This window comes from Triticum aestivum, chromosome 7D (genome assembly GCF_018294505.1).
Source record: "Triticum aestivum cultivar Chinese Spring chromosome 7D, IWGSC CS RefSeq v2.1, whole genome shotgun sequence".
NCBI lineage: Eukaryota > Viridiplantae > Streptophyta > Magnoliopsida > Poales > Poaceae > Triticum > Triticum aestivum.
The window spans coordinates 456,576,319-456,591,767 of record NC_057814.1 but is presented as its reverse complement, the minus strand read 5'-3'; the positions used below and the strand labels follow the sequence as shown (position 1 = coordinate 456,591,767).

The 15,449-nt window shown below is 42.5% G+C and overlaps 2 protein-coding genes across 2 annotated transcripts; one reads left to right on the top strand and one right to left on the bottom strand.

Moving 5' to 3' along the window:
- Positions 1–918: 918 nt before the first annotated feature.
- Positions 919–5,462, top strand: LOC123166163 (enoyl-[acyl-carrier-protein] reductase [NADH] 1, chloroplastic). Its single transcript, XM_044583934.1, has 13 exons — positions 919–1,110; positions 1,330–1,599; positions 2,409–2,518; positions 2,601–2,656; positions 2,768–2,852; positions 2,932–2,979; positions 3,381–3,455; positions 3,567–3,678; positions 4,179–4,230; positions 4,317–4,368; positions 4,467–4,524; positions 4,798–4,896; positions 5,017–5,462. The coding sequence occupies exons 2-13, from the start codon at positions 1,353–1,355 to the stop codon at positions 5,151–5,153; spliced, it is 1,131 nt and encodes a 376-aa protein (XP_044439869.1). The 5' UTR covers positions 919–1,110; positions 1,330–1,352; the 3' UTR covers positions 5,154–5,462.
- A 6,794-nt stretch (positions 5,463–12,256) lies between these two features.
- On the bottom strand, positions 12,257–15,205 carry LOC123165373 (protein S-acyltransferase 18). The gene is made up of 9 exons (XM_044583005.1): positions 14,992–15,205; positions 14,777–14,890; positions 14,328–14,675; positions 14,013–14,081; positions 13,841–13,912; positions 13,577–13,705; positions 13,404–13,484; positions 13,140–13,304; positions 12,257–12,962 (listed from the first exon to the last, which is right to left on the bottom strand). The coding sequence occupies exons 1-9, from the start codon at positions 15,040–15,042 to the stop codon at positions 12,441–12,443; spliced, it is 1,551 nt and encodes a 516-aa protein (XP_044438940.1). The 5' UTR covers positions 15,043–15,205; the 3' UTR covers positions 12,257–12,440.
- Positions 15,206–15,449: the final 244 nt, after the last annotated feature.

Sequence of the window (15,449 nt, the reverse complement as noted above, 5' to 3'; positions counted from 1 at the left end):
TGTGTGTTTGCAGTGGAAGTTCTCTGTGTGAGCCACAGGGCTAGACCCGGGGAGGAAGAAGATGCTGACTTGTCATCGCTTAATTGTGCTGACAAAAGCTCGGAGAACAGAAAAAGGGAAAACGAGCAGACAGCTCCCGTTAACTGTTTATCTCCCGGTTGACGCCTAGCTAGTGTTTCTCGTGTCGCCATCGTCGTCGCCATCTAAGAAATTTTGGTCCCCTCGTCTTCAACTGCCATCTTGGCGCTGAGAGGTGGGGGACCTCGGATCTTCAAGACATCTATGTTCTTCGTCAGAACCTAGTGATCATCATTTTTTTGTGAGAATAAACTTCCTCTCGTTCTTTTGGCAGTGCCATGAGGTTAGAGAGTTTTCTGTCCTCACAGATTCGATTATTTAGATCTGATGAGTTTATATTGTTGTGTCAAGCTTTTTTTGTTGGTTTGGTTCTTTGTGGAGGTGAAACTTTTATTGACACCATGGTGAAAATATAGTGATTCGACGACCTGCATTTTCAGGGGTTCATCCCCGGCCAAGTACGTTCATCGATCAAGGCTTCCCATCTTTTTAGATGGGCGACTCAAGACGCTTTCAAAAAACATTATTGTTAATGTTCGTGCGGGTGAAAAAGTGACAAAATCGTTGCTCAGTCTAATTGCAGCCTCTTTACCAAAGTCTTTGAAGTGTTTTTTGAGCCCCGATTGATACCGCGAAGGTGTTTACAAGAGATTTCATTTTAATTCTTAGTCCTAAGAGTTACTTTGTATTTTCTTGGATATTGGTACAAATCAGTGTACCAGTAATTGTCTTTACCAGTATCAATAAAGTGTTACCATCACAAAAAAAAATCAATAAAGTGTTAGAGGTGTTAAAAAAAACCGAGCAGAGGGCTCCCTCGGTTGCTCAGCTACTCCGGCGGTCCGGCCAAACGAACCCGCTTCTCCCCCTCGGTCTCATCGAAAACCCCCTCGTCCCCTCCCTATTACTCTCCCCACCTGCTCTCCCCGCCGCTCCAGAATCGCCGCCACCTTGCTGCGCTCACCAACGGAACGCGCATCCCCTGTGCTCCCCCATCAGATCCCCCCCTCACGCATTCCGCCTTCTCCCGAGGTAAGCCATCGCGTCCTACTTCACCTCCGCTCCCGATCCACGGAACCCCGCCTGTTGCTGCGCCGTTTGCCGGCTGGTTTCGCCCGACGAGATCCTCCGGGCACGGGCTGCGAGCTGGGCTGCCGTTTCCGGCCGGCGTCGCTGATTCTGGCCATGCCTTTATCCTTGTCGTGAGATCATTTCTTGCTGTGATGAATTTGTGGTGTTCTGACTGAACAGGCTCGTAGCTGCTAGCACGGACGATGGCCCCTTGTGCAACTGCCGGCGCGCAGATGCTGGCCGCACGCCCCTGCGTCTCGGCCTCTCAGAGCATGCTCGCCTCGAGGGCGGCCGTCTCACGGATCGACCTGGCGCTCGGCGCTAGTAGCTTTGCAAGCTGTCCCAGAATCTCCTGCTCCAGGTCTCTCGGTTCTTCCAGGAGCAGCCCTGTCGCCGTAAGAGCGGTGTCAGGAGAAGGTAGCTCTTCTGGGCTGCCCATCGATCTTAGAGGTGAGCAGTGTCGGGAATGGTGGCAATTATGTTCTGGTACTTCTATGCATGTAAAGAAATTATGTAATTTGACGTCACATCTTGTTGTAATTCTGTTTCGGTTTTCTTGGATCGTGAGATATTCATACAGATTTAGTGTACTAGTATACTAGTCATTCACCTTTTAGTACATGCCGCTCTATTTTCTAACACGGTCAGGTTCATGCATACTACTTCAACTGATTGCTAAAATTCCATCCTTGATTCATTATAAGTTTATGACGCATAGGGAATGGTATTCGCTTACTTTGGAGTTTAGCGGCTTAGTTGTGCACATGATATATTTTGAACCTTCTATTGAGATTAATTCGTTATAATCCTGATTCCTGAAAAACTACAATTTCTCTTATCAGCAACAACTGAAAAGTGGGTTTCCTGGGGATTGTATTTTATCGCTTGTTTGCCAAAATGGTAAAAAAGAAACCATGTTGCTCTAAATCACATTACCTGAAAGTTGGCATTCAGCTTACTACCCAGGGTACTTCAAAATTTATCAAAAAAACCATGGAAGTTTCATTGTACCTACTAATCAGTAACCTCATGTAGTTTTATTTGCATGATTGCTGACATTATGAAAATTACGTAAATAGGTTTAGAGGAGGTTCGTTTATATTACTGTTTTGAGATTGCGAAGATGCGATGGTGCTCATGTTCTCGCACTAAAAAAACTAAGAAAGTGTGTAACTCATTATTCAGAAAACTGGATTTGATAGATAGCATAAAGCCTTCTCATTACTACATTTTTTTCTCATCATGCTGTGATCTTTCAGGGAAAAGGGCATTTATTGCTGGGGTTGCTGATGATAACGGCTATGGCTGGGCAATTGCGAAGGCTCTTGCCGCAGCTGGTGCTGAAATTCTTGTTGGTACATGGGTGCCTGTATGTTGATCTGACCCTTGTGTCCATCATTCTGGAAGCTTTTGTTGATGAATTGTCTCATGGATAATTGTACCTTTGACAGGCACTTAACATATTTGAGACAAGCCTGAGGCGCGGAAAATTTGACGAATCACGAAAGTCTGTACTGTAGCTCTGGAAGTCTGGATAGTTATTTCTAGTTTTAGTCGGTGCACCACATATTTCTAAACACTTATCATTTTACAGTTGACTAATTTGTTGTTGGTACAGGCTGCCTGATGGATCTCTTATGGAGATTGTTAAAGTTTACCCACTGGATGCTGTCTATGATTCCCCGGAGGATGTTCCTGAAGATGTAATGCTCTATTTTTGTGTATGTCCTTGTTTGTTTTTCAATATGGCTTTCTGATGAACATTGTATTTCACTATGTTAGGTCAAAACAAACAAAAGGTATGCAGGATCGTCAAATTGGACTGTGAAGGTATGTCTATGAAACCATCTCCATCATATATGAGTACCTAATTTTTGAATTTGCTTCAAAACAACATCATGCACAATATTGTTAAGGTTAGCCGTGTAACAATGAGTGCATGTTAGGATTACAAGGGACACAATTATAACCATCTCCACTATATCACATAAACTTTACCCCTTCCAAACTCAACGCGGTTGCATGTGCCTTGAATTTGAGGTGGTAACGGTAGTAACGTATAAGTGGTACTTTTAGTGCTAGTTAGGGTCATCCTTGTAGCAATATATATTAGCCCTTTGGGCCTCATTGCAAAGCATGTTCCACTTCTGGCGCCTCTTCCAATTTAACAAATACGATCTGTTCTGCAACAGCTTGAGTTGGACTAATATATGAATCTGCTCATTTGACAGGAAGCTGCCGAATTAGTTAAGAAGGAATATGGCAGCATTGACATTCTTGTGCATTCTCTTGCTAATGGTCCTGAGGTAGCCTCTCCGTATTTTTTTACGTTTATGTTTGCACACGCACGTGCATGACATCGTACTCAATATTTTTGTAGCACCTTCACTGAAAAATCACTTACTTTATGCTTGAAGGTTACAAAACCTTTGCTGGAAACCTCAAGAAGTGGGTATCTTGCTGCAATTTCGGCATCCAGTTACTCCTTTGTTTCTTTACTTAAGCACTTCCTTCCTATCATGAATCCAGGTAATGCACATCCCTTCAGTACTATGCTAGTATTCATATAATTATCTTTCATACTGTATTTTTCCCTGGCCAAATCCACTATTGCTCGATTTAATTTGAGACCTTTTCATGCTTTATTTTTGTTTCAAATTTGGATCTACCTTCTAGCATGAATCTCAATGCAAGTGCCAACCTCTGTGATACAACTTATAGTCCACATGAGATGTTGGCATAAAATCCACTTTTCTAGGATCAAACCTTCTTTTACTGCATGCTGTCTCATCTTAGCTTTAGTTTGCATGTGAATCATGGTGGAGATGTTGTTTGGCTCTTATAACATGTCACATTTGCATGGAACTTCTAAGTGGACATCAGTACTGAAAAGTTCTTTCACCATTTATTAACTCTGCCCAGCTTAATAAAATAATGTGTTCTTGGACAGAACCTCGTAGCCATTATATTTTCACAGAACCTCGTAGCCATTATATTTTCACTGCTTCATGGGTTAAAATATTTTGCAGGGGGTGCTAGTATCTCGCTAACATACATTGCATCTGAAAGGACAATCCCTGGGTAAATATTTCTTGAAGGTCTATGGAGATAAGCTATTTTTCAAGCTATTTTTGCTTGTTATTAATTTGATAGTTTTTTTCTTATAGATATGGCGGTGGCATGAGCTCAGCTAAAGCAGCTCTTGAGAGTGATACAAAAGTAGGATTATCTCTACAATACTAAAGCACATTTTTGAACATGAGGTCTTTGTTTTGCATGATTAATACTATTTTTGACTTTTCTCCAAATTTATGTAGGTACTTGCTTTTGAAGCTGGACGCAAAGGCAAAATCCGAGTTAACACCATATCTGCAGGTATCCTTTTTCAGAAGAAACACGGTTTCTGACAGCTAACTTATCTTGGAGGAAACCTAGCATAATAAACGAGCGCACTTAAATTGCATTTTGTACAATTTAGTTCTAAGAAATCAATCACTATTTTCTTGGATGTTTGCTCAAGTCATTTAAACATGTCATAGTTACATTACTCGTCCATGGTAATCTGCTTTGTTTAGCTGTTAAACAGTTTGGCAGCACTTGGAAGTGTATCAAATTTGCTTCATTGTGATTTCTTGGATGCATATGTAGGTCCTCTGGGAAGCAGAGCAGCCAAGGCAATTGGATTCATTGAGAAGATGATCGAGTACTCTTATGTCAATGCACCATTGCAGAAGGAGCTTCTGGCAGGTTAAAATGATTTTTGTCTACATATAACTCACCGACTCCTTCCCTTGTTTTATTTTCGCAAAGACATGCAACTTTTTTCTAAGAAATGATATCTTATAAGAATGTTGGCATGTTGAACAGATGAAGTCGGGAACACAGCAGCATTCCTGGTGTCTCCTTTGGCTTCCGCCATCACTGGATCGACTGTTTACGTTGACAACGGACTGAACACCATGGGTCTTGCGGTTGACAGCCCCACAGTATCTTCGTTGTTGTGATTCTAGTAGGCGGACCTATTTTTCCCGTTTCACCGCGGCTTGATTGTTGAATAAGGAGCTTAGTTAGATAGCACTGTAAGAGGCTCTTGCTAAGAGCTGAGGGCAGGAGAAAAAAGAGAAGGGGGTGGCTGTTGAAAATGACCTTTTAAGCAGTCCAGTACCTCCTCTCTGGCCCATTTCTAATGTTATCTCAAATGTTGTTGTTGCTGATACTATGTTCAGTGTGGCTGGTTGGTGCCTCGACAAACTGTGTTATATATATACATCAGAAATTGTGTTCAAGAAATAAAGCAGGTATAGTTGGATGGTTGGGATCGTACTATACGAGATGTTTGCGCGGTATGGATGAGACAGGATTAACCCTGCACAAGCACAGAATCACCAATCACGCTCTCTTGAACTCTCTTTTGTACTTGTACTGATGGGGTTAGATCAGAGGCCAATGCTGACTGGGTTAGAGAAATGGCCATGTTATTGCTGTCCTTTGGATAAATTGAGCAATGTAAGTTCGTAACAATTTTGTGGTCCAGGAACATAAGAAAAAGAAAGAGAATAAGATATACTACTCCATCTGTTCACTTTTATAAGACCTTGAAGACATTCCAGACAATGTGCAAAATAACCTATTTTGAGTTGTCTGAAACGACTTACAAAAGTGAACGGAGGGAGTACCAATCTATACACTGCAATCGAATGGGAGGTTCATTTGGGCAATGCTAGGCGCCGGGCTAGAGGACTCGATCGGGTGCTCCTCTTGCCCGACCGGCCGTCTCCCAGGACGTCTGATCCCACTTATCTGTAAAATTTAGAGCATCCAATTGTTGCAACATGAAAATTCCACTTGCAATATTTTACGTGTGTACGCAACTTCGTTGCAATGTTTTCTCCGTGGTCCATTAAAAAGCACGCATAAAACATTGTTAGGTTTCAAGCATGTATATGCAATAAAACATTCTACGTATGCAACAAATACCCATCATTGCACTAAGAGATAATTGCATATTCATCTCTCAACTATTGTTGTAGTGTAGATTTTTTTCTCTATTAATTTATTGTGATCCTCACCCTAAATCAAACTGCCAATGCCAGGCAACTAGTCCTCGTTAGCAATCAATCTCAATGAAAACATGATTTTGATCTGACGTGGCTAGGTGGAGGCCTTATGGTGTATGTGAGTGTTTTATCTGTCACCCCGATGACACGTAAGAGTACACGGAGCCCATTTAATTTAAGTCGACCATCCCCTCTCTGTGTCCCCAAAAATTCCTTTCCCACGAACACTATTGGTGTTAGTAGCAAACCATACATCCATACCACTACTGTGGTGCCACCGCTAGCGGCGGCAAAAACTAAAGTCTAGCAGTAGTTGTGGGATTGAAATATTTAAACATGTTTTGAGGTCTAAAGAAGTTGTCTAGAACTCTAATACCCTGCTTGGATTGATTGTAATTTTTGTGTGCTCCCCGTTATTTAGTTCAAATTTGACATAATTGACATTACTTATTTGCCCATTTGGGTTAACACCGCAAACAATTATTACCATCTAATCCATATGCCGTAAGCCTCCTCTTAAAACTTTCTTTGTTGATGGTATCAACATGAATTGTTGATCTTATGCTACTATCTTTTACTTAGTAGCACATGATTTTACCAGACATATCACAAGAAAACACCTTAGTCTGCACATAGTACTTCATCCGTTTTTATTTAGTCCGTGTATTAGGTTTGATCAAAGTCAAGCTTTGTAAACTTTGACAAAGTTTATAAACAAAAATATGAACATATACAATAACAAATCAATATCAATAGATTTAATATTGAATGTACTTTCACATCATATAGATTTATTATGGTAAATGTTTATATTTTTTCTATGAACTTGGTCAAACTTTACGAAATTTGACTTCAGTCAACTCTAATATGCAGAGTAAATAAAAATGGAGGGAGTACTTGTACTAGAAGCATGTCGCGCTCTCCGCTACACCGGCTCCTCCCTCGCACCTTCACATGGGCAACGCTTAGTTGCACAAGTGAAGAAAACTATGGGCATAACCAACACATATAAAATAATCTTGTTCTTCTTTGGTCCTGCACTTGCTGACCTACAACAACACCTAGTTTGTGGCCTTCAAAGTTCAGATAAGAATTAGGATATGAAATCTTGGTAACAGAAATGAAATGACTTAACAAGATTTCCAAGCTTAAATTATCAGTTGCAAGCAACTATTTGAACAAATAACACCAAGAAACCCTGACTAAGCCTTTATCAGGGAAATCTGACTGGTTTTATTACCTTACCAAAGGTGAAAAACCTCCAAATTAATTGAAACAACATGCTTTGTTAGATGGAAGGAAAGAAAGAAAGACAAACGGACATCCATAGAATCACATGAAGTGCAAGCAGAATAAATAGGAAAGCGTGATATTGATAAATTAAGTGGGACAGATGCAAGCATACCCACAACAACAGAAACCAAATATAAGATTTAATCAAGTGATTGGCATGTGAATCGCCTACAATTCGTAGGAAGCAACTTGAACGGGTGAATTAGGAGCGCTCGATCAGCCGCGTCACATGTCTGCATTTTATCAAACACATGCCATGTAGAAAATACATGTAGCTAAATATATAAAAGAATGGGGAATAGAAAGACAACCGAGAAAGGCCACACGCGCTCGTCGATATGTTCTTTGTTTTGCTGGCAACAAACTGAAGCACTTCCCCACCGACAATCTTGGCCCACGCACCCCAATCGCTTACCAAGAGGCTCACCAAGTGGCAAATCCCTCCATACCATCCAGCGTGAAGACCCGGTAAAAATTGAGACACAATGCAAAATCAGCAACTTCAATTGATTGTGAGGCCTTAAAACTTAGGGAGCATAGTGATGTACAAGATGTATTTAAGATGTGTATTATACATTTGCAAAGTACGACACTAGCATTTTGGAGACCCTAGTGCAAACTGGATACAACGGGCCAACGACTATATAGAGAAAAATGAGCACCTGCACGGGTATATGTATTATATACCATGAAAGTCATAATAAAAGCATAAACATTGGGAAAATGTAATTTTCGGTAGCAAATAAGGTCTTAATACACCATTGTATATGTATATGTGATTATAGGATATAAACGTTCATTATAAGATTCATGTACTCCAAAGAAAACGACTATTGAATTAACATAGTGTGGTGTCGGGGACGGGGCGGGGGGAGGACCTCCAAAGAAAACGACTATTGAAATAACATAGTGTGGTGTCGGGGACGGGGCGGGGGGAGGACCAGAGCCCTCCTCCCCCCCCCCCCCCCCCCCCCCCCCCCGGTATTCATGGTTGGCATAGTAAGGGATTCATAAAAAAGTCATTTTTTCCAGTAGTGTACTTATGTGTGTAGATGTATTGAGACCTTGTTTGAGTTGGGCCCTAAGCCATCATTCTTCTTCTCATGGTCTACAGTTGTCTGTGAAGGTTGTAGAATTAGTTCAGACCAGAGCTCTTTAAAAATGGTCCAACATGTTTTGCGGACTATCGATTTAATCAGCATGCTTGTTCGACTCGTTGCACATACTTAGCTCTCCTTAATAGTGTCACTTTTCGAGTTTTCTTCTAACAATGCCATCACCTACGCGTTGTGGATGCCCTTTCAGCCAATGGTCAAGTTAGATGAGGATGTTCAATAAAAAAAAATCCTCCAAAACAAAATTTCTTAGTATTTCTTCCAAGGTTGGGGCTGCCCTTTGGCATGCACATAGCTCCGCCATTGGTAGCAGTATCGACCAAAAGATTCATGGAATGCTCTGTGGCAACATTTTATATGCTCTTGCACCATCTGTACTCATATGGAAGTAATTCTGGAATAGATCTTACCAAGTACGCATAATATCTTGACAAGTGAACATTTTTGGTCTTGTGATCATTAGTGGGAGGGTTGTGCTGTGGGATTCTTAACTCAAAAATGCTTGTGACGATGTGCCATTTCAGTATTATCTCTGCCATGCATATGCCATTGCAAGTACAGAGTAAGTTGTTGTAATTTTATAGGCTTTTAGGTAGAAAGGTTGCACCATGCCTTTCTATCCCAATGATGTTACTTAGGATATCTAGGATGACCATTTTCACAGGTGTATATACTGCATAGCAAGAAAGTCATCATAAAGGCATAAACATAAAAAATATAACTTTCAGAAAATAAGGTATTAGTACACCATATGTATGTGATTTCGCCAAAAAAAGGTACACCATATGTATGTGATTATAGGATCAATAGTGATTACAAGATACGCGTACTCCCAACATAAACAACTATTGAAGAAGCATTTTGTGGTGTTGTGAGGGGGAGGGGGCCAAAGCCCCCTTCCGTAACATAAGGTGGGGAGATATGCCAAGCCGCATAATCCTAACTTTACAAAGAATTGATTAGTCCTAAAGTTTGTGTCAAAGGGCAAGTACCCCCAATTTGTTTGTTTGCCATTATCACCCAAACATCATTACTACGGGCATACCCCCCCCTTGCCGTGAGCCGTCGAAAGAGATCAACCCTTTGGTTTAACCAAGCCAAACATTTTGAGTCATCCATGGACTTTGGTTTAACCAAGCCGAATGATTGGATGGCTGTTAGGATCTAAAAAGATCTGAGCTATTGTTTTTGTTCCTATGAAATGTGAAGGATGTGAATCAATCCTATATAGGACTAGGAATCCGTTTCTACAAAACAACGGGCTCTAAAACAGAGTTCTACTGTTCACCTCCACACATAAATAGGCATTGTCCTATAATATGCACAGTAAAATTATTTACCTTTGATCAATAATCCTTTTACGATAATTTAGATTGTACATAATAAGAATATAAATATTGGTATACTATCTAGAAAGGTACGCTTGCCATACTATATATTTTTTAGATTTTACAAATATAATGCAGTACAAACTTGCGGTCAAAATTGTGTCATGGACACTATGTCAGTGTCCAAAACAACAATTCTTTGTGACTTTAGGACTATTCAATCCTAGCGTAGGCAGGTATCCATCAACAAAGTCATTTTTATTAGTGTTGGTGTTATATTTCGCAAAATATATTTTAAATAATATTATAATGTGTTTATGTATGTAGATATATTGCTTTTTTTTTGACACAATACAAACACAAATGCTCACATAACGGCGCAACCTACACACACACCCTACCCCTATGAGCACCTCCCCACAAATGCCTAAAGGCACATGGCCGGAAGGCCTAAAATAAATCCAAAAAAATGCAACCACTAGTGCCAAGTCTAGGATTTGAACTCTGGTAGGTTGGTTCCACCACAAAGAACCTAATCATCTAAGCTACCCTCATTTCAGTGTATGTAGATACACTAGACCCTTATTTTGAGATGAACCCTAGGTTGTCGCACCTTTTTGCTATGGTCCAGGGAACAGCCCTAGCCAAATTAGTCCGGGGCAGAGGCTATCCTTAATTGTGCAAAATGGAAAATGATACACGGCAGATTGCCTGAAGTACTATTAGCAACATGAGAACTGATGTAATGTCTGTTGCAGTCCAATGGAGCATAATGTTGCAGACACCACAATGTTCTGTAAAACAAATCTGCCAAGTGTAATAGTGATTTGGTGCCTTTGCTACAACTCGAGTACTGTTTCTGAAAAGAATCTTCTGTGTAAACCTTTCCACGTGCTTATGCTGCGATGCAAGATTCACACAATTGATCCGGATGTAAAAAATGGACAAGCCATGCAGGCAAACTAAGGAACATCTCAAGGGAACTTACCAGATTAACTTTTCTTACGTAAATCAGATTCTCCTTTTCATGCTAGCAACACATTGTACTATCTCCGTTCCAAAATATAAGACCTTTTGGTAGGTAGTAGTTTTCACTGCATACAAAGTTCTGCAGAGTTACTTCTTAGACAACAGTGATAAATACAAATAGTCAAGCATGCATTATGCAGTTTGAGAAGTTCATTTATCAAACTTTTCGTTGGTTCAAAACAAATTATCTGAGATACTGGGCTTGCAAAGCAAATCAGAATGGGACGACCTACATCTAGCCCTAGCCTGCACTGTGAAATCTCTGTTTTCAAGCCTCAACTGGTGAAGTGATGAAAAATATTTGATAGTTGTAACACTGTCCCACATCTCACCGGTGCTACCGATTTCCTTTTGCTTGGAACTGTTTAGGTGATTTCTGTTCCAGTTGAGGCTTGAAACAGAGATTTACAAGCCCCCTCTTGCAACAAATAAACTAGCCATAGTTGTAAATCTGTTGCAAGAGGGGGCTTGTTTCAACACTGTCCCACATCTTACCGGTGCTACCGATTTCCTTTTGCTTGGAACTAGCCAAATTGCCCAAAACAACAAGCCCTAAAACGGAACAAAGATCACACCAGCTTGGTAAAAGCAGAGTTATGGTAGCAAAAACCATGACGCACTAAGCTAGGAATTATGATATAAAATGTAGGTCATGTTAACAAAGATCACACCACAGCTATAAAAATAGCAATATCATCCCACTGTGCCTCATCAACAATCTGTACTGCAATACAATCATTTCTATCATCATTATGCAAGCAAACATCCTAAAATAATACTCCCTCCGATCCCAAATAAGTGTCTTGGTTTTAGTTTAAATTTAAACAAAAACCACGACACTGATTTTGGATAGAAGGGGGTAACATTTAGAAGGAGAATTTTCCAAGTAAAATAGACCAATTACTCAGGCTAATCTAAAAAGTTGGGAATATGATCTAGCAATGAACAGGTGATGACAGGGAGCAATGAACAGGTGATGTCATTGCTCTTGCAAGACAGGGAGCTTATTTCGTTTTGTAGTCAATAACCATAGCACTTATTCTTGCTTCTCCTTCAAAATATGTGTCATACAAACCGCACACTCATTCATTTCGCAGCTCTGGCCCTTGCCCCCTTGGAATCGACTCATCAGATGGACGATTCACATTCATTGATCCCTACTGTAAAAGACAAGTACTAACATCACAACTACACAAAAGTGAAGAATTGGCAACAACAAAAAAAGGTGACACCATAACAGCTATGGAGATGACAAATTGACCATGATTGGGAAACTTGATGGCCCTGAGATGAATAATCATGGCATTGCTGTACTAAATGTTCAGGGGGATGTAGTACAAGAGAGCAACATACAACTATGTATACAGCAGTGAAGAAGTGCATGGGCTAAGAAAGCACAGCACACAATAACACATAGATTTAAGTAACAAAAAATTGAATGAATTTTGTGGGCTGAACAACATCATAAGTTATGATGAAGAACCTTCATCTTCGGCGCCCGTCATGACAACAGGGCACATGACCTGCTTCGAGACGTGGGCATCAAGCTCTCTTGACACCTCTGTTAGTCTCGAGTCGAAGTTGGCCCTGCACCTCTGAGGTTTGGGTGACGATGACCCTGAGAACCGTCTTCTTGGGCTCGACAACCTTGCAGTTGGTGATCCTGACAGCCAGCTCTTTGTGAGGACAGGCACGATCTCCTTCCCTGTCATGCTGGTTCTTCTCTCCTGGTTCTCCTTCCCTGTCATGATGGATCTTCTCTCCTGGTTCAAAGGACCTCTCTTTGTCTCCAATGGCAATGGTTTCATCGGGGAGATGGCCGTGGATGGCAACTTCTGCCTGATTCGCTCACGAGCGCGCTCAGCGGCTGCCATTGCTTTGTCCTTGTTCATAGTGATCAACGTCCATGGGTTGATCGAGACGTCATCCTTCCTTCTTGTTGCATCATTGGCCTCCTTCTCATCGATCCTAATCGACAGCTTTCGGGTACTCTATCATGTTCAAAATTGTTTTGTTATCTATGAAGTTACTCGACAGTAAATTATACTCACTCTGTCCCAAAATAAGTGTCTCAACTTTAGTACAACTTTGTACTAAAGTTAGTACAAAGTTGAGACACTTATTTCGGGACAGAGGGAGTACTAGGGAAGCAATTTATCCCTTCTGACCTCATTCACTTCATCTTTTCTGCATAAGATCCTTGACAAGAACGATGGCCTTTCTGGAGAGTCGAAGTCAATGCTCTCGTCCGAGGAAAAATCAGAGTCATCAAAAGGATCATATGCTTGTGCAGCTTCTCGCATAGCAAGGATGTAATCATATGTCCTCATTCCCTGTAGTGAAAAATACACAAATGAGGTTTCCAAAAATGTGAGCATATTTCCGAGCTTCACACACTGGTAACATAAGTATGGGTTTGGCAAAATGCAAACCTTTCTAATGAGCAGAACATGGAAAAAGAAGAGCTGACCCAATGCTGCAGTACTGTACAAAGTGAAGATGACAAATACCATCTGTGGCGAAAATTAAAGAGAAAAGTGTGAGCTTCACAAGTAAAATACAACAATGAAGTCTGTCATCAGGCATATTATTCGTCATAACTTACAGATAATGCTGCGTGAGCTCCTTTAGGTAGCCTTACGTGAAGCCTGTGCTCCATTTCTGTTTTCAACCCTTTGCTATCGATGAAGCAGCGAATAAAAACCGCAGCCGCTGTTCCCCCCTCAATAACAAGCTGATAAAGTACATTGGAAATTTGGAATATACCAAATAGAACTGGTCAAACTAAAAGCAGCATGGAATGTTGGACATTTAAAGATCAGTGGAATTTCACAGAAAAATGGCAAATTTTTCGAGAGTTAGCACCCACCATCAGCAAAACAAAGAGCATTAGCATGATAAATGCTGCATAGTTCCTTCTCCCTATGCAATTGTTGAGCCACTGCATTGAAGAAAGTAAATAATCAGTCACTTGGCTTCCCAAGAGATGAAGAGCAGAGCTAGAGATTTGGAATTGAGCTATGCATAGTTACGGTGGTTACCCTGCAGTGGTGATCAAATCCATCAACACACCGGTCACAAGTTTTGCAGTGCTTGCTGCGCAATTTCACCTGTAGTTTAAGCTTCGTAAGTTCTTGTTTGTTCAACAGTTGCCACAGATATAATTCATTTGTTGTACTTCACTAGCAGCATATGAATTCGGTCCATTTATAAGACATCCTATGTTGGGAAATTAAACTATCCACATAGAAATAAATTGCTCCAGAAATATCCAAATAAGCCGCATTTCTTGGTTTCTTTGAAACACAGGTGTTCAGTAAACTAGAGAGGAGAGGGAGATGGATGCAAGCGGAGACCTCGCAGTCGCAGATTGGGCAGTATGAGATGTCCTGGTCGTCGGTGGCGTGCGGCGAGACGATGTCCTCGAGGCTGGTGAAGGCAAAGGGGAGCATGGGGTCGAGCTGGACGCTGGAGTTCCACTGCTCGAGGTAGCTCCTCCGCACCCAGCGGTTCATGACGCGGACCTCGATCCTCTTGAGCAGCCGCGCCGCGTACCGCCACAGGATGTACCCGTAGCGCAGCCTCGGCAGCCTCCCCCCGCCGCCCCTGGCGAGATTGCGCTGCCTCTTCACCTTCTTGGCGTGGGTCCGGTCGGAGGGGTCGACTGCGGTGCAGCGCACGTAGAGAGCCGCGGTGGCGGCGGCCTGTCGTCAGCCAGGGCCGATGCCGTCAGCGCAAGGGAACGCGAGGAGGCACGAGCAAAGCCGCGTTTGGGCGGAGAGGGAGAGGGAGGTCGCTGGTTTACCGAGAGGGAGAAGAGCGCGAGGAGGGTGTTGCCGGCGACGGTGCTGCCGAGGTAGGGCCCGAGGACGACGTAGAACGCCGTGACGAGGACGGCAAACACCCCCGCGCCCACGAGCTGCAGTCAACCGGCCATCAATCCGGGAAAGGCGCAAGGTCAGATGGTGGCGCTCAAAGCGGCGAAGAGGGGGGAAGATGAAGAGAGGGCGACGGACAGACCTGGAGCGGGTGGAGGGGAAGCTGCCAGCCGTGCCGCCGGGGCCAGGCCATGGCCGTCGAGGTTTCTCCGCCGCGCCCAGCCAACAGATTCGATTGGGTTCGATTCGATCCGAGCGCGCTGCTCTGCTCTCTGGTCAGGTCAGGTCAAGCGGCGGGCGTGGTACTAGAGAAAGGAGGAGGCGGCTTGTGTGTGAGCTCTTTCTGACGGGTGGGGCAGGGCCGCCGCCCGCAGCAACGGCTTTCCTTTCCTCCTCCTGTTTCGAATTTCGAATCGCCGGGGCGGTTGTCTGGGCCGGACTGACAACTTCCGGAGACAGAGAATTGCTTTTAGAGCGTGTTTCGTTCGCAGCCCAAGGCCCAGTAGTCCGAAACGAGACGGTATTCCCCAAGGCCCAGGTGTCCCGGCCGAAGGTATATCCGAGTTGGCCTTGAACATTTGGTGTGTTCATTTTTTTTAG